This window comes from Podarcis bocagei (genome assembly GCF_964188305.1).
Source record: "Podarcis bocagei genome assembly, chromosome: 3".
NCBI lineage: Eukaryota > Metazoa > Chordata > Lepidosauria > Squamata > Lacertidae > Podarcis > Podarcis bocagei.
Window position 1 is genome coordinate 66,202,306 of NC_138127.1, and position 26,137 is coordinate 66,228,442.

Consider the following 26,137-nt stretch of genomic DNA (forward strand, 5'->3'; position numbering starts at 1 on the left):
TATCATTTCATAATAGTTTTAATAAAAACCTGTAACAAAAAAGAGTTTTCTTCATCATTATAAAATCATCCCTCTCTTTAATCACACATTACTACAGCAGCCATACAGGTAACAACAGCTTTAGGAGTACAAATGAGGATGTAAAACTCTGTGCAAAACTGCATTAATTATTTTAAGCATCTAAAATTTCAGGAAGTAACACCACCAAAAGCAGAGACAATAAAGACATATGGTCATGAAAGTAATGTACAACCTTTGATTTAGAAAGGTAGTGTTGGGACAAACATCTGAAGGAGAAAAAAATCTGGTGGCACCTTGACAAATGGTGGCAATAGTGACAAATGCCCTGGAATTTGTGAAGTGATACTGATAGTTGCCAAAGTCTTTTACAGCAGTAACAATTATTTGTCCAGACCATCTTTAGCTCTTAAATATAATGTCCAACTTCCAAAAATCATTGCTGCTTAGGTTAAGAATAATAGATATAAGAATTGACAGTCTCTTTGTGGAGTGTGCTTTCTTTTCTTCCATTTATCTAGTATCTTTAGAAGAGCTGAATCATCGACTCCCTGGATTTTCCTACTCCAATCCATTTAACTGCAGAAAGAAAAATATATTTTGCATGACACTCTGAAGGAACAGATGACTTAGGATACTAGTGCAAATCCTACACCTGTCTACTCAAAAGAGTCTTACTCCCAAGGTAAGTGCATACAGAACTGTATTCTACGGATACTTTCAAAGACTTGCCAAAATAATTGTTTCTCAATAGTCATGCAGCTACTTAAAGCTAACTGTATGATATCTTGCTCTTTAATGTTATTTACCTGATGTCAGTAGTTCTGTCCCCCTAAGGCCAAAGCTTTTCAAGCAATTTTGAAAAGCATTACAGAATTGGTTACTGATTTCACTCAAATCAGTAATTGGCATTTCTCCCCCCCCCCCAAATACAATGCACAAAATCTCGGTATATTTCACTAAAACATTCCCTTTTTAATATTATTTCTATTTTTTCAGTTTTAACAATGACATCTAACCAGAATGCAGAATACAAAATATCAGAAATATCACAAGTAAAAACTAAGCAAAGCTAGGAGCGTAATCTAACACATACAACTAGAAAATACTACTTTGATTAGAGAACAACAGCAATTACAGAATTTTATTCTCTAGTTACTCAAGGTGATTCGAAAGGCTCTTCCAAATCTATTTAAATTAATGTCTCAAGTTAAAACAATTTCATTTTCAGGACTCAAGACCATGAAGTGATCTGGAAACAAGTGAACAGGTTTACAATGAAACAGAAATGTTATCCATGTTAGTCACTAGCTTGAAAGCCAAGACTTCAGATTCCTTGATTTATCTCTTTCACTGAGTGTGACTCTCAGGAATGACTAGTTCTAGAAATAGCTACCTACACAAATTATGAATTACTATGAAGCAGTATACAGACCCTCAGAGCAACTTTACCAATTATGATGTTTCGCGTTACAGACCCAAGTCTACAAACCGGCAGTTACAAACATAGTGATGAGTAATACTCTCAATGACAAAGCATTTCCTTAGAAGTACTTCTGCTTCTAATAGATCCCTGAAAACATTTTTTTAAAACTGCTTTGCTTACCAGGAATTCCTAGTTCCATTTCTATAAATCGAACATAGTTTTGTGCATTTACAGGCAGTTCATCAAAAGTCCTTGCATTTGATATGTCTGTGTTCCATCCTGGGAGGGTCTCATACTGAACCTCTACTTTATTTAAGACTTCTTGGTTTGCTTTATTAAAAAAAAAAAAGCAGCAGTGTAACAGATAGTCTTACCGTTGACAATAATATCAGACTTGTTTAATCATTCAGATAAGCAAATTTTACAACCTCAAGTCACCCAAAGGAATAAAAGATGAAGAAGCAAAAGAATGGCTGTGCAAAACAGCTCAGTAACCAACTTAACAGCCATCCCAAAATCCTTTGCATAGGTGAAATATAGGGAAAGGAAGTTAACTACTGTGAGGGAAATGACAGATTCCCTATAAAGCAGGGATGACGAACCTTTTGGGTCCAGAGGCCAGATCTTAATCTCCTCCACCACGCATGACAGGTTGGTGAACCTGTCAAAGTTGGTCCATGGGAAGGAAAACTCCCATGGAGTTCAGCAGGGCTGAACTCCTCACGCAAAATTTCAATCCTGCTTTATCCAGGTATCAGCTGTACAAGTAGGCAATGCAGCTGTATCTCTGTCTTAACACCCGATACCACATAAGATGTCAGGTGTAGGTCCGGTGGGTTTGTGGGGGGTTTTTTTGGAGAATAGCCTCAGGAGCCAAATAAAGAGGTTTGGCAGTCAAAATCTAAGCTTGGAGGTCAGATGTTCCCCACTCTGCTATGGGGAAATTAAGGGCAACTAACTATAGAGTGCTCTTCCCAAAGAGCCTCCCTTAGTACTTATATTAACATATTTTAGGAACTAGGCAAAGTATTCTCCTGGACATTTAATTGCTAATACCTCAGGTGCTCTTGTTAGAGCATTTTTTTCATTAGTTAATTTTATGGTTATCATGCTCATTTTGTTTGGGGTCAGTGGAGTTTTGGGGATTCATCTAACAAGCTCCCATCAGTGGAAGCCTTGTACCATGATTTCAGCTTGTCCAACATGGTTTCTCCTCCGCACTCCCCAAAAATGGCTCGGGGTGTGTGTGTCAGAACATCCCACAGAAGAGGGGAGGGGGGAGAGAGAAAGAGGATTATTCTATTTGGCAATTTGCCATGCTTGCACAGACAGAACGACTGAAAGAGTGCAATGTTGAATTCCACTCTGACTATTCTGAGGAGTAATGTATGATCAGTTGGTACAGCATGAGACACTTGATCTCAGTTTCATGGGTTCCAGCCCCACATTGGGCAAAGGACTCCTGCACTGCAGGGGTTTGGACTAGATAACCCTCAAGGTCCCTTCCAACTCTAGAATTTTATGGTTCTGTTATTTTAAGTATTATTTACTATGTTTTAATATTTCACGTAATTTTGTACGAATCAAATTTTACATACTGCAATTTGCCTTGTGGCTTTTATATCAGCTGATGAATAAATTACAACAGAAGCAACAATAAAAAACAACAGTAGTGAACCTACACCATAGTGAGGGGATACATCTAGCATTAAATATACCACTGGAAAAGTTATAGTATGGACACACACATGATCATACGCACTCACCTGGAAAATGAGGTATGATTTTATCATTTATTCTGTAAGCAACACCAACTTTAATTTCTGGAAATACATCCAAAATATCCAATTTGGTAAGAGCCAATCTGTTTTAAAATAAAATATTGATGTGTTAGTTAGGTATAGACAAATATAAACTATAATCTTAGGAAGTAAATTTGTTTATTTTTAAAGAAAGATATAAATCACTAGGGCTTACATGGTTGCTTAGTCTTTGAAGCCACGCTTACCCATGTATATGTGACAGCCTACCTTTACATCTTGCTTTAAAATTATAGACTAAAAAAAAGTAACCTGGGAAAACCCTGGAATTCCAGAATAAAAGCCAAAGAGAGACTACGAACATTTAACATCAGATAACTTTCTTCCAGAAGGAGTATCATAGTTATTAGCATGGCAGCTGGCAAGTCTTACATCAGTACTGTGACTTAAAAACCATTTTGTCTTCCACAGTGAGTCTTCAAAACATTGTTCTTTACTTAAAGGGTGTTAGTTTCATTCCCATTACTTCGTATTGTTTCTACAAAGTATTATACTCTATTACAGTGCACTTGCTACACTACAAACTACTCACGCAGTAAATCCATTGATCATGTGAGCGTATCTAAGCAACACAAGATCTAGCCAGCCACATCTTCTTTTCCGACCTGTGGTCACACCAACCTCTTTCCCACGTGTCTGCAGTAATTCTCCAATTTTCTAAGAAACAGAATATAGTCATGTTATACACTGGAGTAATATTGTTCATTTCTATGTAAACACAATTTACTGACAACAGAAAACAAAATATACTTTACATTTCCAACCCCACATAGTGCACAAAACTTTTAACAAGGATGAAGATACAAGTACAGGAGCCACCTTTAATGCCAGGTATCAATGTGAAAATACCATTGAGCAGGCCATTTTCTCAACACTCCATGTTGATTCCATTGTATAATGCCTACCTGCTACCTCAAAGGAGTGTTGTAGCTCAGTTATTGTTTGTGAAGCTCTGAAATCCTTGGCAATCTTAAATTGCTAGTCCTGTTAATTCAGCTTGGAATCAAAAAGGCAAACTGGTTCACGTGCATCGTCACTAGTAATAAAGATTCTGCAACTGGAACTTAGTTAACAATTCTGCTGCTGATTCATGAGCAAGAACAGAATTCAGCTTGCTCTCCGACAGAAATATAGGCTCTGCAGGACTGAGGAATAAGCAGTAGTTAAAAACTTTTTAAAAGCACATATAAACACCCAGGCAGCAGATCTGTGGACTGAGAAACTTACATTTCAGACAGAAAGCAGCAGCACTTTAAAGTATGTGGTATACAGAATCTGATGCCTGGGAGAGTACAGCCATGCATACCTTAAATCATTGGTCTTCAACTGATGGGTCAGGAGCCACTACAGGGTCACAACCTGTTCTGAGGTGGGTCGTAACAAAAGCACTACCACCATACAAACATATGGTTAAAAAAAAAAGGATATGGGTCCCCAAATGCATATTGGATTAAAGGTGGGTCCCAGGTGTTGGGAAAGGGTTGGAAGACCACTGTGTTAAATAATATTTCTGAGAATTGTACATTCATTTACTTTGTTCCAATAACTCACATTAATGTTAATGCTATACTTACATTGTCTTGTTCTGTGGGAAAGGCACCAATTCCAACTCTAGTTGTGTATGCTTTCACAACTCCATATACTTCACCAACGTTCTGTGGTGGCATACCCAAGCCAGTGCAAACACCTCCCACGGTACAATTTGATGAGGTCACGAAAGGATAAGTTCCTGTTTCAGAAGGGCAAGGAAGAGAAGATAGGAATGAACTAACAGTAGCACAATTATGTAAAATATTGCATCTTTCTACTGAAAGGTAATTGAATAGCAAGTAACACTGGTTGTTATTTAAAATGACAACACATCCTTAAAAATAGTGGTATAGTTCCAATTCCAAGATGTACAATGAACATTCAGTGTATAAGAACGACTATAATGCAACCAGTCTTAAACAGCTGTATTCTGCACAGTCCTTCAAATACACATGTAACAAGTACCTCACACATTGTGACTATGATAAAAAAGACTTTATACATACCAAAATCAATGTCCAGTAGTGCTGCATTTGCACCCTCTACTAAAATTTTCTTTGGTGGGCCGTGTAAAGCTTCATACATAAAGTATACACCATCTCTCACCATTGGTTTGAGCCTTTCAGTGTAACCCTAAGACAAACATGTCCTAGAGATTAGAATGTAGTAAACTACAATCTTCAAAACACACTGTAGACACTGTACCAAACAGGCAGGCAAATAATTATTCTAGTCTTGTAATAAAATAAAAGTGTCATTTGCTATTTGTTAGCCATGTCAACTATAGGCTATTCTTTGTGTCAATGAGAATGTGCATAAGAACAGAGCATTTATATGTCATTCATTCGTTCTTTCTCAAGTTAAAATTATTAAGAGTCCTGCTGGATCAGACCAAGAGTCTAACAACTAATCCACTATGTTGTTTCTAACACTTGCCAAATATCTGCAGAAAGCTCACAAAGAGAGCAGGAAGAAAAAGTCTTCCCCTCTTTGTCCCCCCTGCAAGCACTATTTAGGGATACACTATTTGTGAATTTTGAGTGTCCATTTAGCTACCACAGCTAATAGCATTGGTAGACCTATGCTCCACAAAATTTGTCTACCACTGTCACTGCCACATCTTGCGACAGCATAATCCTCAACTGAGCTATGCACTGCATGAAGAACTACCTTTTCATGTTGTGTGTGAATGAGAGTCAGTAGAGCAAGGTGGATGCTCCAGAGGAAGACACCTGATAAAGGCAGAAGTTGCATGACCTTGGATAGTTCCAAGCAACACTGTTACAAATCCATTTCAGTCAGTGTACCTCTCATGCAGTAAGAGGAAGAGTAGAAATGAATGTGCTAGTCACTTCACTGTGTTGGTCACTACTATTACCCCCCACACGCTGGAGTGCAGACATCTGCAGCGGGGCACCTGCTGAACCTAGTAGGCCCCTTGCGAACTTGAGAGCCCTGCATAAGCAGAATTCTAAATCTCACAGGGAGGCTGCATAAGTATGGCAGCCTCCCTACTGCAATGACTGGAGAATAGCAAAGGAAGGCATGATGGGGCAACAAAGGTAACAGGTAGCACACCTGCCCTGTTTTTGCTCATGTGATTCTACCTCTGTCAGGGAAACTAACAATTGAATATGATTACAGGATGCCTTTTGTCCATTTCCCTTGGGCCAGACTATCCCTAAGTTCTGCCTACTTTTTGAAGAGCAGAAAGCTTTACAGGTCTAGTCCTCTGGCATGAAGTTTAGCACTCCATTACATCTCAATCAGCTTCTGCCTTATGAATTGTCTGTATTGCTGAACAGGCATAGGTTACTGTGACGTTCAGGGTTGGGGTCATGTCAAGGTTCACTGGGTGACCCTGAGTTCCAATACTATAAGAGAGAGAAAATGTGTTTTGATCCATATATTTTCCCAATACCAGGAATGACTGTATCCAAAAAAGGCTTTAACCAATGATTTTCTGATGTAGGGCACAAACCTTTACCAAGCTATACACTAGCTCTCAGAAGAATTGTCACATCAGTGTAGAATATGAGCTTCTAAAAGATAAAAAGACCACAGGATTCCTTTTCTACATGAAATGTAAGATTCAGCAAACAGTAATTCAGTAAATAACTGACCACTGTGATAAAGCTACTGGGCCATTTGTTTCTGACTTATGATAACCCAAATGCAGGCAATTTGCTAGTTAAAGCAATAAGTTAACTGACTGCTGCTTGTGTGTCAGAAGCAGTGTTTCTTTATCTTTTTATCAGAAGAAACATACAAAGATAAATCCATCTGTGTGTGTGTGTGTGTGTGTGTGTGTGTGTGTATTATGGCAAATAATTCACAACTCCTCTACAGTTTACCTTCAGTCTTTTCAATTCTCCTTCAATGTCTATCTCTAAGGTAGGGTAAACAGACTTGTACTGGTTGGCCAACACTTTGAATCTAAAAAGTAAAATAAGTACAAATAAATTATGCTTGCAACAGTTTTTTTAAAAAAAACCTTGATAAAGATTTTAACTTAACATATGTGAAAACAAAAAGAGACTCACAAATGAGAGATCCAGTAAGGGATTTTTTAGAATATGAAAATCAGAATATACAAGCCCTAGTAATAAATTTATTTGAAATATTTACATTACTCTAGAGAAGTGGTTACCTTTCTGAAAATTCATTGAAGTCAGAAACTAGATCACACATTCTGAGCCCACTTCGAGCTGCTTTAGAAGAATACACTGGACCAATTCCCTTTTTTGTAGTTCCCAAGCTTTAAAACACAAAAATAAAAAACATACACATACTACACAATCTGTGACTATCAATTCAACTAGGTTGTTGTTAAGTTTCTAAAAATAAAATTACTCTGGAAGTATGTTGTACATACTTGGTAGTTTAAAATTATCATTCACTGAGGTCAAACATTTCCCCCAGTGGGCACCCAGGAGAAGAGAAGATTAAGAAGAAACAGAATGCTGGCAGGTAGTGCAAAACATCCTCAGAAGTGTTACTTGTAATACTGATATACAAAATACTTTAAAAGCTACAGTCTAAACATTATTTAGTATTTACCTTAAAGGATGAACGAACATATTATCACATTGTTTATATGTATTTCATATGCATTTCTTCTTTGCAAATCTCAATGAATTTTCGTAACAGAGACTGTAGTGGTGTGAATCTTAGCATGCTAAGAGTGAAGAGCTTACTTAAAAGTAAAGCAACATACAGGGTATATCTCAAACGTGGTGGAACACTGCTGAGAACTGAGACTAAACAAAAACAACACTATCATTCAATGTGGTCAGAATAGTTTATGCTTTTAGACCACAGTTATATGGAGTAAGGAGCTCATTATTTCCTGTTATATGACCTGCACTATACTTTTCTTCTCAGCATGGCTACTGCACATGATAAACCATTTGCCTATCTCCACCCAAAGGCTATAAAACTGCTCTGTGCCAATCTTCCATTAAAAAGCCCATAGAATTGAGGAAACCTATTCCTGGTCAAATTATGAATCAAGGATCTTGGATGCCTAACTGTAAAGTCTGTCTTAGAACTGTGTTGCCTGAACCAAGGCTAATTAGTCCTTCTGTCATAGCAAGAGGTCTTAAGACAACTCCAACAATTGGTTTAACAAACTACAAGTTGTCCCACAGATGATCAAACAAACCATGGAATGTTTCCCAAATTTTTGTTTTGTTTTCCAGCTGCTTTTGCCAAAAGCCTTTAGTAGTCTGGTGAAAATCTGGGGTGGGATGAGCAAATACACCATTGTTAAGAAGGATTCTGGGTTCATATGTAATAGCAAGCCATAATTTAAATCAAGGTTCATAAGCCATCAATAAACCATGATTACAGATCATGATTTGATGGCAGTGAACAAACCATAGCTAAGCTATTGGGGAGGTTCACACAACACTAAGTTAAGGTTTAATCAACAATGGTTAGGTATTGTTTGCAAAACAAGCCAATGGCATCAATCAAGAAGTAGGACAGGTTGAGATTTGCAATGTTAAGAGTAAACAAATCACAGATGAAAAAGGGAGTGGAGAAGAATGTAAACACAGCCTGTTATGAGTCTCATACAATGACCCAGTCAGATTTTGTTTTGTCTATATCACATTCTGTGATACTAGCAAAACTTCAGATATGCAAATTTACAATACAGACAGGCCAAGTTCTGGAAAATGGAAAATGTTAACTGCACAACCAACTTTTTCACAAAAGGAGAAAAATTTCCTTAAAAGAGCTACTATCATTAATGCAGCAGATCCATTCCCTGTCAAAGTAGGGCAACAACCTAGACTTCTAGAGTCCATTTGTTATACTATTCCTAAGTATCAACAACCACAGAACTCTTGAGTCAGGTTTGTATTATTTTGATTTATTTTAAGAAGACATGATTAATAGTTCAGTACTTCCCCACTCCATCCATATTTGCAAAAGGAAATATGTCAAGTTTGATTCTTGCCTTTTTAAAAACAATCAGCTGTGCAATTTAAAAAATACTAACTGCATGGATGGAAATGAAATCAACATCTTTATGTTGTACTAGTGCCTAGGAATATATAAAGAAGAGAGGGGTACCCTTAGATCTACAGATTAAGCACCGTCACCATGATTGAGGAAGGATACATAATCCAACGAAATAACATGCAAATAAACAAGTCCCACCCCAGGACAGGTTGACAGGATCCTGACCAATAATATTTCCTCTTTTGTCCATGACCAATCTAATTCTGAATGTACAAAGGAATTAAATGTGCTAAAACCCAGATATGACTTTTCAAATTTCACAGAGGGTGTGAAGGTTTCCCAATCATTCAATATCATACCACTATCATTTCAATGGATCAGTGTGGGGTAGAAAAATAAAAAGCACACACACTAGTATTTCCTAGTTCTGACCTTAATTCATTCATCATAACCTTATCACATGACATCACCATTACGCACATTAGGTAAGAGAGCTTAAGAGCCTTGAATCTCTGGAAGACACCCAAAATATTCTGTACTCATTATGCTGTAACATGATCCCAGAGATTCAGATACATTTCCCATTCCTGCTGAAGAACAAGATTCACATCAGTGATAAAGAGCAACAGTTTTACGGGTATGCTACTTGGAATTTAATATATGCTCTGCAAAAAATATATCCAAGTGAACTGCAAAGGTATTGAGGCTTACAATTTAAGAACAAAACTGTTGTGCAAAAACTTATGTCTTAAGTGTATTCTAAAGTTGAAGAGAATTTTGTTGCGCCCTTGAGGTTGAAAATAAACTAACTAATTTTGAATCCTTGAATCACATATCTTAAAGTACATACAAATAAGTGGGAATGTACAGGTGTCCCAGATTTCCTTGCAAAAACATTAGGAAAGAATCTTATTGCAATGCACCCTTATTGAATAGATTCTGGAAGTGTACTGGCTGAAAGGCCCTCCCTGTCACTCAAAATTTCTTCCAGTATTTACAATTAAGACATTTGACAACACATAACATACTTCTTTCCTGCTTGCTCTTGTCTTTGTTGTTCCTGGATGCCATCAGCAGCTTGATGGAAGTCAAATACTAGGAATTTGAAGGGTACAAAATGAACTCTGTTGTATTAATACCTGCATTAAGTACCAAACTAAAGTAAGCTATTATTTCTCATTAATGTATGCCAAAGTATTTTGGAAATCATCATTTGCTCTAGATATATAAACTTTAAGTAACAAGCACCTGGAGAAAATACAGCTGTTTAGTAAAATAATATTTTAGAAAAAGCACTTGAATTTGTGAAGACAAAAGTCAAGGCAAACAAAAGTATGCAAACAAAGCACTACAGTATGCTACAACTCAAGAGATGCCAGTCAAACCTTTTCTGTTCAAAAACATTTGCATTTCTCCAGGGCTACTGACATTCCACGCATCTTAAAATTCTCTTATATTGCAGAAGTTATAGATGCTGAATAGAATACATAGAATGCATCTTGTTATCCCAATAACTGGGGGGTTTGCACTAATCATCAGGGACGTGGGTGGCGCTGTGGGTAAAACCTCAGTGCCTAGGACTTGCCAATCGTATGGTCGGCGGTTCGAATCCCCGCGGCGGGGTGAGCTCCCGTCTTTCGGTCCCAGCTCCTGCCCACCTAGCAGTTCGAAAGCACCCCTAAGTGCAAGTAGATAAATAGGTACCGCTTTATAGCGGGAAGGTAAACGGCGTTTCCGTGTGCTGCGCTGGTGCTGGCTTGCCAGAGCAGCTTCGTCACACTGGCCACGTGACCCGGAAGTGTCTCCGGACAGCACTGGCCCCCGGCCTCTTAAGTGAGATGGGCGCACAACCCTAGAGTCGGACACGACTGGCCCCTACGGGCAGGGGTACCTTTACCTTTACACTAATCAGCAACGATATTCTAAGACTGACAAAGGCAACAAAGAAATACACCAAAAGGGTGGACTTGCTTTGTCAATGGCCGCATGTGTTGAAAGGGGCCATAAACACACAATTATCTGAAGTGGAAACACATTTCGAACATTAAAGTGAAAAGGCTGGTTTTAACATACCCTGCTTCTTATCAATATTAGGTAACTTTATTACACTGCTTAACAATCTTTGTTTAAATTGGTTAATCTCTGTGATACAACAGCAGTTGCAAGTGTTTTAAGGCAAGGAGGGGGGGAATTGTTCCTGAGAAACTACTTAAGAACCATGCTATTCATTGGTGTTTTGCAGCAAAGGAGGGGACAATCCAAGGGCAGCACAATGTTTTCTTGTCTCCTGATCAGCTTAGCTGGATAGATTGGGGAAATGTCCGCCATCTTCATCTGTTATGAGTTTGCTAGACCTTTGATGCTTGCAGTAGAAATCATTTTAATGGCAGAAGAGAAAGCCAAGGTACTTCCTCCCTTGCATTTCTTGTTTGATGGGACACCAAAAAGGTAGACGAATAAAGACACGCTTTAGGCTAGATGTTGCTCATGTTGCCATTTGGTCTCCCCTGGTATAAATTGCATTAGTATGCAGTATAGAAGACATAAAGGTAAAGGTAAAGGGACCCCTGACCATTAGGTCCAGTCGAGGACAACTCTGGGGTTGTAGCGCTCATCTCGCTTTATTGGCCGAGGGAGTCGGCGTACAGCTTCCGGGTCATGTGGCCAGCATGACTAAGCCGCTTTCTGGCGAACCAGAGCAGCGCATGGAAACGCCGTTTACCTTCCCGCTGGAGCGGTACCTATTTATCTACTTGCACTTTGGCGTGCTTTCGAACTGCACATTTATTTATACATAAGGCAATAAATAAGATGATCCTCCAACCATTCATCTTGACATAAACATTCATTTGTGGAAGAACACATTTACTATAAAACAATTACCAGTTTAGATAAAAAACACCTCTTGTTTAAGAGTTTGATTTCCACTTTGATAGCCAATGCAGTATTTGATACCAGAAAGCTAGCTTTAGAACCCTGTCTACTATGTTGGGAGGCTGTTCTCTTTCAATAGCTGCTGTTGAATAATGTAAGGGGGGGGGGTTACATTTGAAGTGGGCACAACAAAAGGCCCCACTATGTGCATGGAACATTCCCCCACAGTCCTTTGTATTCTAACCTATATTACTGCTAGATATTTACAAATGAAAAAACAAATCAGAGCTAGAGATTAAAAAATACTTTGAATCATTTAATATATTTCAATATTTTTTACTTACCAATATGAGCTCTGTCAGATATAATTAATCTTTTTTCCCAACCTTCCAATCCTTTGAAAAGCAACAAAAGAAATATTATGGGGGGAAACACATTTAGAAATCAGTTACTTTTAATGGCCAACAACAAAATTCTATGCATTTTTAAAGAGAAGAAAATTCCACTGCCTTTGGTGGTACTTACTCCCAAGTAAGTGTGCAAAGGATTACAGCCTAATGTGATCAGTTGAGTGAAGAGACAGTTTAGAAAATATCACAAAACTAACTCAATGTATCTTGGAAAAACCAAACAAATTTCAGTCATTGCTATTTGTCTCAAACATACAATATCTTGAAAATGGATCTATATAAAACACTGGCTTATGAACACTCTAACTCGCAATAGAAACACTAGATATTTATTTAATATTACTTCTTCCATTTAAATTCTATTTCATCATGTGGCTTTAAAAAAAAGTGGTACATTTAAATATTCTGAACACTAATCCAACATTCTTGGCCACTGAAAATTTTAAAATTATATACAGCGTGTATTTGTATTTTAAAGTGTTGTATGCCATATACCACTTACTTTAAGTGCTAAATAGAAATAAATGGGGGGGGGGATTCTGAACAAAAGAAATAAATCTTTGAGAATTGGTTACTTTTTCCCTCAATGCACCAAGTGGATACCATCAAGCAACTCAGGAGCAAAAACACATTGGTAATTACCAAGTTCTGCTATATACCAATGCGAGAGAATCCTCCCCATCTCCCTACGATACCTTAGAAAGCTGTTCTTACCTTTTCCTTTTTTAACATTTTTCTCTGCTTCTTCAAACAATCCTGGCAAGTGAATTACCACACCATTTCCTGGAGAAAGCACGAAAAGGGAGTGATCAATGAGGAATACAAGAAGGTTAAAAGTCTCAAAAACCCCAGTTTTGACTTTGCAAAAAGGAAAAGCATTTACCATATTTTTCGCCCTATAGGACGTACCGGCCCATAGGATGCACTTAGTTTTTTTGGGGGGGGGATAAAGAAAAAAAAATTATTCCCTCCCCCCAGCCGCGGGAACTCCCCCAGGGCTCCCTAGGCTGCAGATAGCTTCCTGAAGCACGGGGCGCTCTGCTTCAGTGCACCCCGCGCTCCGGGCAAGCAGGCTGCTATCTGCAGCCTAGGGAGCCCTGCGGGAACTCCCGCGGGCTCCCCAGGCTTACGGATAGCTTCCTGAAGCCTGGAGAGAGAGAGGGGTCGGTGCTCACCGACCCCTCTCGCTCTCCAAGCTTCAGCGAAAGCCTGCATTCGCCCCATAGGACACACACACATTTCCCCTTCATTTTTGGAGGGGAAATAGTGCGTCCTATAGGGCAAAAATACGGTAAATACTAAAATATATCTTATATTACTTACTTTTCAGTTAAAGTCTAGGGCATTGGTAGGCAAACTAAAGCCCGGGGGCTGGATCCGGCCCAATCGCCTTCTAAATCTGGCCCGCGGACGGTCCAGGAATCAGCGTGTTTTTACATGAGTAGAATTTGTCCTTTTATTTAAACTGCATCTCTGAGTTATTTGTGGGGCATAGGAATTCATTCATTTATTTTATTTTTACAAAATATAGTCCGGCCCCCCCACAAGGTCTGAGGGACAGTGGACCGGCCCCTTGCTGAAAAAGTTTGCTGACCCCTGGTCTAGGGCTTCAATCCAATGGTGACTTTGTACAGTGGTACCTCAGGTTACAGACGTTTTGGGTTACAAATGCTTTGGGTTACAAACTCCGCTAACCAGGAAGTGGTTGCTCCAGGTTAAGAACTTTGCCCCAGGATAAGAGCGGAAATCACGTGCCGGCAGTGCAGCGGCAGCAGGAGACCCCATTAGCAAAAGCACGCCTCAGGTTAAGAATCGTTTCAGGTTAAGAACGGACCTCTGGAACGAATTAAGTTCTTAACCCGAGGTACCACTGTAATCACATGTATAAGGCACTGAAAGCACCCAATATTTGGGTAGTAGGACGGGGATGTGGGAAAAGGAGCACAGAGGGCTGGTGTAGATTAGAGTCATGTGCGCCACCCTATAAAAGCATTAGTGCTTTCCACTAAAGGTAAAAAGGACCCCTGGATGGATAAGTTCAGTCAAATGCAACTATGGGGTGCAGCGCTCATCTCACTTTTCAGGCCAAGGAAGCTGGTGTTTTTTTTGTTGTTTTTTTTTTAAAAAAAAATTATTTGGTTTTCTGCTTTTATAAACACAAAACACACACAAAGAAAAAACACAAGACAAAAACATGTATAAAATCAGCAAATCCCCATTTCATAACCTTGTTCCCTGACTTCCCCCCACCCCCCCTCGTGCATCCCAGTTCCCAAGGTTGTATCAGCAAGTTGGTGTTTCTCCTCTTAACCATCTTATTCATCTTATTACCTCTTTTATAATAAAAATTGATTTTCCTAAGTTGGACTTAAGTTCTCTTCCATCGATTTTCATTTTGTCTTAATTAAGAGTCGTATTAACCAAACCTAAAAGTCTTAAGAGTTTTTAAGAATCTCCTCTTCCCTCCCTCCCATCCCCGGTTTTTGTCCCTTCCCAATAGAAATCCAAATTCGAGATTCTCAGCCTGGGTTCCTCACGTCCGAGGCTTTCAAGTCTCTTTCAGTCCCTCTCCGCCTGTCTTGTTGGTAGTCCTTTATGTCAGTCGTCGAGTCTGGAAAAAGTTCTTTCACCATCAAAGTGTATTCTCTTCCCACAAGGAGATTTGAAAGTAACTGCTGAAAAATTTCCACAAAGCCTATATCTTCAGAATCAAAGTCCAAACGGAGGCCCCAATCATATTTCTTTATTTTAAGTTCCTGTATTCCATATTGTCCCGGGACCTTCTCCTTCTTCTTCTGTGTCTTTCGCAGACTTGTGGTAGATAAGTTCCCAGCGTCTCCTTGCTTATGTTCCACAGATGTCAGCTTTTGGTTGTTACTTCCCAAGGTTACTTCTTCTTTTTCTTGTTGTTTAGTCTCTTCCACCTCTGTAGATATTGTTTCCCATTCAGCTGTGGATTCTTTCTCATTCAAGTCCTCAATACAGAGAGCAGAGTTGCCTGTTCCCAAGGTCATAGTCACAAGTTGTTTATTCATGGCCAAGCTCTGCTCTTGTAAGATTCCCACCAATTGAAACATTCTTTCGATTTCCACTAGTAACTTTCCTTCCACAGCCATTGTATCCATTGTAGTTTCACAGAATTCCCCCTAGGGGGAATCTGGTTACTTATTAAGTCTTTTCTCCAACAGTCCTTTAACTAATTATTATTACTTTGTTTCCAACAATTTTGGCTCAATTATAACTCGTCTTAGTCCAGAGGGATCTTAGATAACGATTTTTCCACTTTAAACCACCCGTTTGACAGCTTTGACAGCTGTCAAACTCCGCAGCTCTTGCACAGGCACAAAGGCAGGACGTTCCCGAGCCCGGGAGGGGGGGTTGTTTAAAACAAAAAGAAAGCTTCCAAAACTCCACTCTCCAGCCCAAAATTTCCTTTAGCTAAATCTTGAAAGTTAGTGTCCTTTTTAACTCACCCCACCAAGGGTAGGCTCTCCAGCTTAGCTCTTATGTCGTTGCTTAGATCGTCTGCAAGGGGGGGGTGCGGACTTCCTTTTAGCACACCCCCCGGTCGTCTCCAATTCAGGGTAAATTTTTTAAAGTCCCAATCCCTCTTACTCACGGGTGATTCTTTCAGTCCAAATTTTCAAGGAAGAAAGTCAGCGCTCTCTGGTCATGGCTCGCGGCTTCGCTCCACCGAGGTAGCGATCGACTCTCAGTGCCACGCCACCCCCGTATCCTCTCCGCAGCCTTTAAAAAGGCTCTTCGTGGATCAGGGGGGGCGCTTAAGGCACCCGCCGAGTCTTCAGTCCGCAGGCATCCGCGCCTGCGGTTTTTAAGGGTCCCCGCGTCGCCGGCGCGGCAAAGACCCGTCCTCGGTAGAGCCGATTCCCTCCGCAGCTCGGAGGGAATCCGCCATTTCCAGATCGCGTCAACCCGGAAGTAGGAAGCTGGTGTTTGTTCACAGACAGCTTTCCGGGTCATGTGACCAGCATGACTAAACTGCTTCTGGCACAATAGGACACCATGATGAGTGCCAGAGCACATGGAAACACCATTTACCTTCCCACTGCAACGGTACCTATTTATCTACTTGCACTGATGTGCTTTCAGACTGTTAGGTTGGCAGAAGCTGTGACAGAGCAACAAGAGCTCACCACCATTGTGCAGATTCAAACCGTCGGTGTTATAGAGCCCCAAAGGTATTTCCTAAACTGGGAGTTTATCTTTTGGAAATATGATCCTGATATAAAAACTGGAAGTCCTCTCAAAATATAAATTAATCTGGGAATAATATTCATTTTGAGAGCATTCACCCTCCCCAAAGAGTAGGGTTCAATGACTCCCATCTATTAATATCTGAATAAACCTCTTTTATTAATTTATTTACATTAAGTGTAACTAACTGTGTTATATCTTTTGGCATTAGGATGCCTAGATATTTAATAGTGTATGGTTCTTGATAATAGAGTGCACTGCAAAACAGCTACATTTAATGTTTCCATCTTTACCTAAGTAGACAGGCATATATTGTCATGACCTAATTTGGCTCAAAGCTCCCAGTAGAGACAAGGTTGAAGATGTGGTACTTACTTGCATAGGAGCCAACTACTAGGGGACAAGGTTCCTTCGCCCCCCCCCCATAAAATATTTGAGAGGGCTGCCATCCAAAGTTGACACCCTTGCCCTCTTCCCAGTATTTTATTCAAGCTGGCACCCCTGCTTACTTGGAAGGGCAGGGTCACATCCAGAAGAGTTTAGTCTGATAATCTAGTCCAGGGATAGTCAACCTTTTTATAGCATCTTTCTTGACAGCAAAATTTCCTTACTGCCCACCAGTGCTCAATGGAAGGAGGATTCAGCCTGTGCCGTAGAACCCCTACCGCCCACCTAGAATCCTAAAATGCTCACTATTGGGCGGTAGGGACCAGGTTGACAACCCCTGATATAGAGGTTAACAACTGGACAAAAAAATGGATTTTACGCATTCTAATGGTAGCCAAGAGGCTGATATTGAAGAACTGGAAGAATAAAGACATGATCTCCTTTAATCAGTGGATTGATAATATGATAAGACTTGCAACCTATGAACGGACTGCTTACAGACTCTGCTTGGATAAATACCAGAATATTTGGAACAAATTTATACAAAATGTAGTAGGCTATTAATATTAATATTTACATTAGTATTAAGATAATAATATCAAATTTATAAAAGAATGTATGGGTTAGGGTATTTTTATATATATTCATATGTGGTTTTTCCCCTTTACACAGTTGTGTGTTTTGTTTTTTCATCTTTATGTATCACTTACTGCTTTATATTTGAAAAAATTTCTATAAAATAACAATTACCAAAAAAAAAAAAAAAGACTTCAAACTGTAGAGGTAAAGTATATTCTGAAAAATACTACTTACCAATAAAAGCCGTAACTTTTGGATTGATGATACCACTGGGTAAGAGATGGAAATCATATTCCACAGAATCTACTACGACAGTATGCCCAGCATTGTTGCCTCCCTGCAGGTAAGATAGGATGTATTATTCTTCATTTTTTCTTAAAATAGTTACTAAAAGCTCACATTAGAACCAACAACCCTTTCATACATGTTGTTCCCGTCTGTTACTTGGAAGAAAAACAAATCAAGCTACTTTTTGCTTAACTTGGTAACATAAACAACAAATCTCAAACCTGTTACTAACAGTCTTGAATGTATTGACAGTTGATTGGTCACTGATTTAAACTTGCTTCCAAGATGTATTTTCATTTACAAATACACCCACAGCTTTTCAATCAAATTCACAATGCAAAAACTGTTTCTAAAGAAATAAATGCAAAAACTAAGCTTCACTGTGTGTCATGTGAAGTCAGTTGTTTTGACCAATGAAAGACCTCATTACTCCTAAAGCATTCATATTTTAATAAACTGTCGTAGTTGAAACACTGGTTCAGAACCAGTGTGTTATGCTAACTATAATTTTAATATATTTATACCTCATAAAATTTATACACTGCTTGATTGTAAAAAAAACAACCCAAAAACTCAAAGCACCAAGAAAATTACCGTATTTTTTGCTCTATAAGACTCACTTTTTCCCTCCTAAAAAGTAAGGGGAAATGTGTGTGCGTCTTATAGAGCGAATGCAGGCTGCGCAGCTATCCCAGAAGCCAGAACAGCAGGAGGGATTGCTGCTTTCACTGTGCAGCGATCCCTCTTGCTGTTCTGGCTTCTGAGATTCAGAATATATTTTTCCTTGTTTTCCTCCTCCAAAAACTAGGTGCGTCTTGTGGTCTGGTGCGTCTTATAGAGCGAAAAATACGGTAAAATGAATCCACTTGAATTGACAAAACTGCCACAAAGAAAACTCACAACTTACTTCTGTAGTGTGATGTTTGATTTTGGAAGATATTCCTTGTAAAAAATATGAGAACCCACGCCTTGGATCCATGTTTTGTGGCACGGCAGCACTGGCAAATGCTAGGTTTCTTATTTTTTTGTTCAGTCAACCAAGAGACAAATGTCACATTTTCAGGAAGATCCATTTTACTGGCTCCAACCTGTGTGTGCATGCATGTGCCAAAGAAAGTGCACGCTGGTTTTCATATTCTACTTTCTCCTTTCCTCTCTCTTACTCCAGCCTCTCTTCCCCAACTCCTGTGTCACCCAACTTCCTGCCAGCAATTCTACTTTCCTTTTGCAGTCTCCCATCCGGATAGTTATCCTTTCTCCCAGTTTTCGGTTCATTTGCTCAAGTGTTGTTCTGAGGTTTAAAAACCATACAGAGATGAAAGACAAAATGAAGAACAACACTTTCCCTACTTCCTCTTCCACTGTTTTGTTGATCTGAGGCACACTTGGTGCTTAAGTAGGAAAGTGTGTCACTCTTCACCACTTCTTTCAGCATTATGTATTTTTCAAAGAAAAAGCACAAGCACTATCGCCACCTCATGAAGGAGGGGGCTGCAGAGATTTTACAGGTGGTAGCTGAAGTCTTCAAAGGAGTCATTACTGAATTGGTAATTCCAGTAAAAAGCAACCAAGCGTTACCATTTTGTAACCTATTCTAATGCATAGGTAAACCAGTACAAGGATGATTATTTTAACACAGAAATACTAATAATTTGTAGCAAATAATTGGACAACCCTATGTGTGCTTCCTAAGTCCTGGTGCTTTCAATGGGGTGTATTCACAGGTAAGTGAGCACAGAACAATAGTCACAAGCATTCTTGTTTAGAAGGAAATAGTCACAAGCATTCTTGTTTAGAAGGAAATTCATTGTGTTCAATGGAATGCTAGAGCACATAGTCCTCTTTTGTTAATTAGATAATACAGTACAATCCTAAACTCACTCAGAGTTTAGGATTGTACTCTATTATCTAATTAACAAAAGAGGACAATGCTTTTTTAAAAAATTAGGCCAGTTTAACTGTGCTGTGTAAGAAACACACAGAATGTTCAGTGACTTTCGTGGTTGAATAGCTAGTAAAATATGCAAACACAGCATTCCAGTTATGTGAGCATACTGGGCATATTTTTTCTGACAAGATTTACCTTGCAGTAGTCCACAGTGCCAATATTTATAGAGGTCTAGCATGCCATTTCTGCCATGTCTTAAATGTTCAAGAGATTCATAAAGCATTTCATTGGCAGACTAAACCATTAATTCATTTGCCTTGCCTATCTTATCTTTTTCATACATCTAGCAATTTAGAATCACCTTTTTAATCACCTCATGAGAATTAGAAAGCGGTTCTATACATGAGTTCAGAAAAGAAGGATGGTGTTCTCTATAAACTTTTATAATCCCATCCTCATATTCTTAAATAAAGTCAAAAGAATAGTACATAAATTTCAATGAGTTGTATCCATTGAAGTTGTCACACTCATGCAAGGGTTTCTGTTCGTGCAGTAATACTTCCACTGGCATATGCACCGGGTACCATTTGGGGAAAGGGTGCCATCGCAACCGCACTCCCAGGATGCACACCACACGGAGGTCCGTTCTTAACCTGAAACTGTTCTTAACCTGAAGCACCACTTTAGCTAATGGGGCCTCCCGCTGCCGCCGCATGATTTTTGTTCTCATCCTGAAGCAAAGTTCTTAACCCGAGGTACTATTTCTGGCTTAGCGTAGTCTGTAACCTGAAGTGTATGTAACCCGAGGTACCACTGTATAGTGAAATCTGACTTCTAATAAGTTCTGTTACCTTTAAAACAATTTAGGTTTTATTTGATCTGGAAGAACTCTGAAGTTTAAGAAATGTATACAGAGCAAAGCCTTCTGCAAAACATATGATTCAAAATTAGAAAACTGTATTTGGCCTAAGTGCGTTGGTATGTTATCTCTGCAACCATGTTATCTCTGCAACCATAAGGACTAAATGATAAGAACAGCATCCAAAGCTCATCATGCAGCTCTCCTGCCTATGCTGTTCTTGTAAGACATGATGCCGTCTTGCCCCAAAATGGCAACGAGACACTCCATTTTGGCAACTGTAACCTTGGTTTAAGGAGCTATTTGGTGCCCAGCTTATATATCTGAGTTTCTAATGCTGGACATAGAAATGATCTCAAATTTCAAACAGCAGAGTAAAGAGGTACATCTGCAGCATACAATGAAAACCATATTGTAAACAGCCCTGCGACCCTTGGCTGAAGGGCAGCATAGAAATCTAATTAACAACAACAACAACAACAACAACAACAACAACAACAACAACAACAACAACCGTAAATGAAAGTAACAACCAGACTTCTGTGGGGAGGGAATTCAACAAGCATCCCTTTCTTAAGGAAATCAGAGATCAGGAAACCCTTATATCAGTGCCTATAAATCAATATCAATGTTATTTTCAGGCATCTCAGAAAGACTAACTTTGGATTCCAAGTTTAAATAACATTGATCTGAAGAGGTAATGCTATCATTTGATCCCATAGTATCTTTTAAAATTGAAAACATTTTATACAAATAAGAAATGTTCTATTTCTTACATTCAAGAATAAGAAATGTTTCTCAAGTCTCTCTAGAGCTGCTTATCCAAAAGAGCTACAAAGCTCATGTCCTTACTTGAACTTCTTTCCTAGCAGTAACCTAATATGCCAGTTTCTCTTGCTGATGAATAGTTGTGAGCTACTTGAAACTGTGCAGGCATTTCATACATTCAACTTCTGGGGTAGAGGGGTGGGGAATCAGTCTCCAGTATTACTCTCCCTTTAGTAAAGTGGGTCTCCGGCATCGAACCACACTGGGCACATGCAGCAAGAAGAAAGCCAGAATGGGTTCCTGGGAAACAAGGATCTCTTAAAAAATCTTGCATTTGGGGAAGGGAATCTGCCTGCCTTCCCCACTCCAAATACTAGCTTAAATAAGTGTTGGCCTCTGTGCACTTGCTTCTGTCACAGCAGTGTTTCGCAGATACTATGTTGTGCTGCCCTGAAAGTACTTGTTAGAAAAAGAGGTATAAATTACAGAAACAAATTCATTCAGAAATTGCTTTCTCTGAGCAGTTGCATGGGGCCAAAATCCCTGCCTCAATTACCATGTGCGAGCAAATGGAAGCAGAACCTCTCTACTCCTCTAAAGTGGTTGTTTGGAATATGGATTTCCCTCAAGAATTTTGCAAGCCAACATGCTTGTACTTCCTATTAATAGTTATTTGTTTAATGAATTTTTATCCTGCCCTTCCTTCTTGGGGCTCAGAGCAGCATTAAAATAAGCTAGTGCATGCTGCTGAAATCATGGAATTTTTATTCCTTCTCCCCGAGGCGGATTTAGGGCAGTGTGACCAATTCCGCCACACTGGCCACCGAGCATAGTGGCCGCTGCAAAGCATTGCAACTACAACATAGTGAATTGAGCAGAACAGAAGGTGAGATGCATGGGGTGCCAAATTTTGGCCTTGCAGAGGGCGCCACTAAAATTTGAAAGATCAAAGTTCGTCCCTGCTCCTCCGTTCCAACTGCTTCCATGTCAGGGAGGAAACAACTCTGAGTCTGTCTTGTTGTCACATGTGAATGTGGGTTTCCCCAAGCAAACAAGACTGTGGGTACTTTCCTCCCTGACACAGGTGCCTGAAATTTCAGCAATGGGCAGAAGCACACTGATTCTTCACATTAAATCATAGCTTATTTTAACTATGGTTTAATGTGGCATGCAAACTGGGCCAATGAGCTACACTTAGATAAAACACTACTTTCAGTTTTAATTTAACAATGCATGCCAGGCCTGCATTGTTAAATTAAAGAGAATGAAATCTCCACTTAGATTGCACAATTGACATCCACCTGTACAATGACACTTCTTTCTTCTCCTCCTCCATGCAGTTCCACATGTGTCCCCAAAATCTGCTAACACTCCAAGCAGATTTTGGGGGGGCACACAGTAGAGGAGAGGAAGGGGAAAGACAAGTCTGCCACCAATGTCACCCACCAACCGCTGCTCAAACTATGCTACCAGACAAATAATTATGATAGCCATATGGAAAACAATCACACAGCATCAAAACTAGCAGACTCTTAGACAACATTCTAAAATCCTTTCAGTCCCCAGGTCTCTACATTCCCATATAAGCAGACTAATATAGTAAGTAGTTAGAAGAGGAGTAGAAATGACAGGCTGCATAACATGTATCAAATCCAGAGGAGCACTATAACTATTCTAGTATGAGCTGCATCGCAACTTCAACTATGCATATCTATAAATCACATTAGCTACGCTTACTATGGATATCCTGTGTATCAAGTGTCCTGAGGGCTACAGCTGAAAGGACACATGTGAAATCTTAACCAAGCCTGTGGACTGCAACTACAGTGGTGCCTCGCAAGACGAAATTAATTCGTTCCGCGAGTTTTTTCGTCTAGCGAATTTTTCGTCTTGCGAAGCACGAAATCCCATAGGAATGCATTGAAATTCAATTAATGCATTCCTATGGTCAAAAAAAGTCCAAATAAAGCCAAATTTGGTACAACAAGAGTTTATTAAGTGCTCTTTAAAGTCACACATACTGTAAAGAGCATTTCAAAAACTGAAGGAACAATAAATTAAGTTTCTAAACATGACAGAAAAACATTTAAAAATCAACAAAGTGTACAGTACATTTTCTAAGACTCTGGGGGACAACTCGAAGAAGGTTCCTCTTCCACTCTTTGCTTCTTGCTGAAGAACCCCCTCCTCAACTGTTCCCCCAGCCACCCACCACACAGAAATTCAAATCCGGAATTTTTTTAAAAAAACAGCAGAGTGGCCCAATGGTCACAGAAAATCATAAAAATGCAGAAAAAAACACACAAGCTTCCAGATTCTTGCAAACCCCTCCCCAACACCAAGTCCTTGAATTCCAAACACCCCAACCCAAAATCCAAAACCCCCCAAAAAAGTTTTAAAAGTTTAAAAGAAGTTTTGGAAAAGCTTCAAAAATCACCAAAGTCTTCAAAAACCTCAAAAAAGGCTACCACACCGTGTTCTATGAGTTGCTCCTCGAAGTCAAGTCGCAACTGTATTAACGGTGTTAAGAAAAAGGAAACAAACTTGCAAGACGTTTTCGTTTTTCGTCTTGCGAAGCAAGCCCATAGGGAAATTCGTCTTGCGAAGCAGCTCAAAAAACGGAAAACCCTTTCGTCTAGTGAGTTTTCCGTCTTGCGAGGCGTTTGTCTTGCGGGGCACCACTGTACACTCTTAGTAAATTTCTGCTGAAAAGGTTAACAGTATTTTCCATGAAATGGAACAGGATTAGAATTCAGAACAAGCTTGAAATCCAGATTTTCCCAAGCAGCCAAATTCTAAATCCTATCACAGAATGATTAGTAATTTATTTATTTATTTTACTTGTAGTGCTTATGCCATGACCTCTTAAGGCACCATAACATTAAAAAATAATTAAAACACTATGAAATAGATAAGAGTTACTAAGATTGGTCAAATATGTAAATACCGTATTTTTCGCCCCATAAGACGCACCGGCCCATAAGACGCACCTAGTTTTTTGGGGGGGAAATAAAGGAAAATTTTTTTATTTCCCCCCCAGGTGCGCTGCGCTACACCAGGAGCTTGGGGCGTGCGGAGCTCAGCGCGCCCCAAGCTTCTGCGTGCAGGCAAGGTCTCCGCTAGCGTGGGAGAGCTGGGCGCCTCTCCCAGGGCTAGCGGACCCCTGCGCTAATCCAGAAGCTTGGGACGAGCTGAGGTCAGCGCGCCCCAAGCTTCTGCGTGCGCGCAAGCAGTCCGCTATCCTTGGGATAGCCGCGGGGCTCTCCCAGGGCTAGCGGATCGCTGCGCTACACCAGGAGCTTGGGGCGTGCTGAGCTCAGCGCGCCCCAAGCTTCTGCGTGCGCGCAAGCAGTCCGCTATCCTTGGGATAGCCGCGGGGCTCTCCCAGGGCTAGCGGATCGCTGCGCTACACCAGGAGCTTGGGGCGTGCTGAGCTCAGCGCGCCCCAAGCTTCTAGGTGCGCGCAAGCAGTCCGCTGCCGCCCTAAGCCTCGCGCACCCGGTGGGACCTCCTGCCGGGTGCGCGAGGCTTGCAGACACTCGCCCGAAGCAGGGAGAGCCCTCCGGAGGGCTCCCCGTGCTTCGGGCGACAGGCTGCCTCCCCAAGCCTCGCGCACCGGGCGGGACCTCCTGCCGGGTGCGCGAGGCTTGCAGACACTCGCCCGAAGCAGGGAGAGCCCTCCGGAGGGCTCCCCGTGCTTCGGGCGACAGGCTGCCTCCCCAAGCCTCACGCACCGGGCGGGACCTCCTGCCGGGTGCGCGAGGCTTGCAGACACTCGCCCGAAGCAGGGAGAGCCCTCCGGAGGGCTCCCCGTGCTTCGGGCGACAGGCTGCCGCCCCAAGCCTCGCGCACCAGGCGGGACCTCCTGCCGGGTGCGCGAGGCTTGCAGACACTCGCCCGAAGCAGGGAGAGCCCTCCGGAGGGCTCCCCGTGCTTCGGGCGACGGGCTGCCGCCCCAAGCCTCGCGCACCGGGCGGGACCTCCTGCCGGGTGCGCGAGGCTTGCAGACACTCGCCCGAAGCAGGGAGAGCCCTCCGGAGGGCTCCCCGTGCTTCGGGCGACGGGCTGCCTCCCCAAGCCTCGCGCACCGGGCGGGACCTCCTGCCGGGTGCGCGAGGCTTGCAGACACTCGCCCGAAGCAGGGAGAGCCCTCCGGAGGGCTCCCCGTGCTTCGGGCGACAGGCTGCCGCCCCAAGCCTCGCGCACCGGGCGGGACCTCCTGCCGGGTGCGCGAGGCTTGCAGACACTCGCCCGAAGCAGGGAGAGCCCTCCGGAGGGCTCCCCGTGCTTCGGGCGACGGGCTGCCGCCCCAAGCCTCGCGCACCGGGCGGGACCTCCTGCCGGGTGCGCGAAGCTTGCAGACACTCGCCCGAAGCAGGGAGAGCCCTCCGGAGGGCTCCCCGTGCTTCGGGCGACGGGCTGCCGCCCCAAGCCTCGCGCACCGGGCGGGACCTCCTGCCGGGTGCGCGAGGCTTGCAGACACTCGCCCGAAGCAGGGAGAGCCCTCCGGAGGGCTCCCCGTGCTTCGGGCGACGGGCTGCCGCCCCAAGCCTCGCGCACCGGGCGGGACCTCCTGCCGGGCGCGCGAGGCTTGCAGACACTCGC

The 26,137-nt window shown here is 41.4% G+C and overlaps 1 protein-coding gene across 2 annotated transcripts in view; it reads right to left on the minus strand.

The window, feature by feature from the left end:
* Nucleotides 1-26,137, minus strand: part of ADSS2 (adenylosuccinate synthase 2) — a 35,521-nt gene continuing 9,384 nt past the window's right edge. The window contains exons 2-13 of one of the 2 annotated variants that reach the window (XM_081188132.1): nt 17,964-18,066; nt 13,263-13,331; nt 12,483-12,533; nt 10,293-10,359; nt 7,445-7,552; nt 7,149-7,230; nt 5,301-5,427; nt 4,839-4,993; nt 3,797-3,921; nt 3,211-3,308; nt 1,625-1,774; nt 1-597 (exon numbers count right to left, since the gene is read on the minus strand). In XM_081188132.1, coding sequence (XP_081044258.1) covers nt 545-597; nt 1,625-1,774; nt 3,211-3,308; nt 3,797-3,921; nt 4,839-4,993; nt 5,301-5,427; nt 7,149-7,230; nt 7,445-7,552; nt 10,293-10,359; nt 12,483-12,533; nt 13,263-13,331; nt 17,964-18,066 — 1,188 coding nt within the window. In that variant the 3' untranslated portion in view covers nt 1-544. The remainder of the gene's footprint in view (nt 598-1,624; nt 1,775-3,210; nt 3,309-3,796; nt 3,922-4,838; nt 4,994-5,300; nt 5,428-7,148; nt 7,231-7,444; nt 7,553-10,292; nt 10,360-12,482; nt 12,534-13,262; nt 13,332-17,963; nt 18,067-26,137) is intronic. The other variant, XM_081188133.1, reaches the window with a different exon arrangement.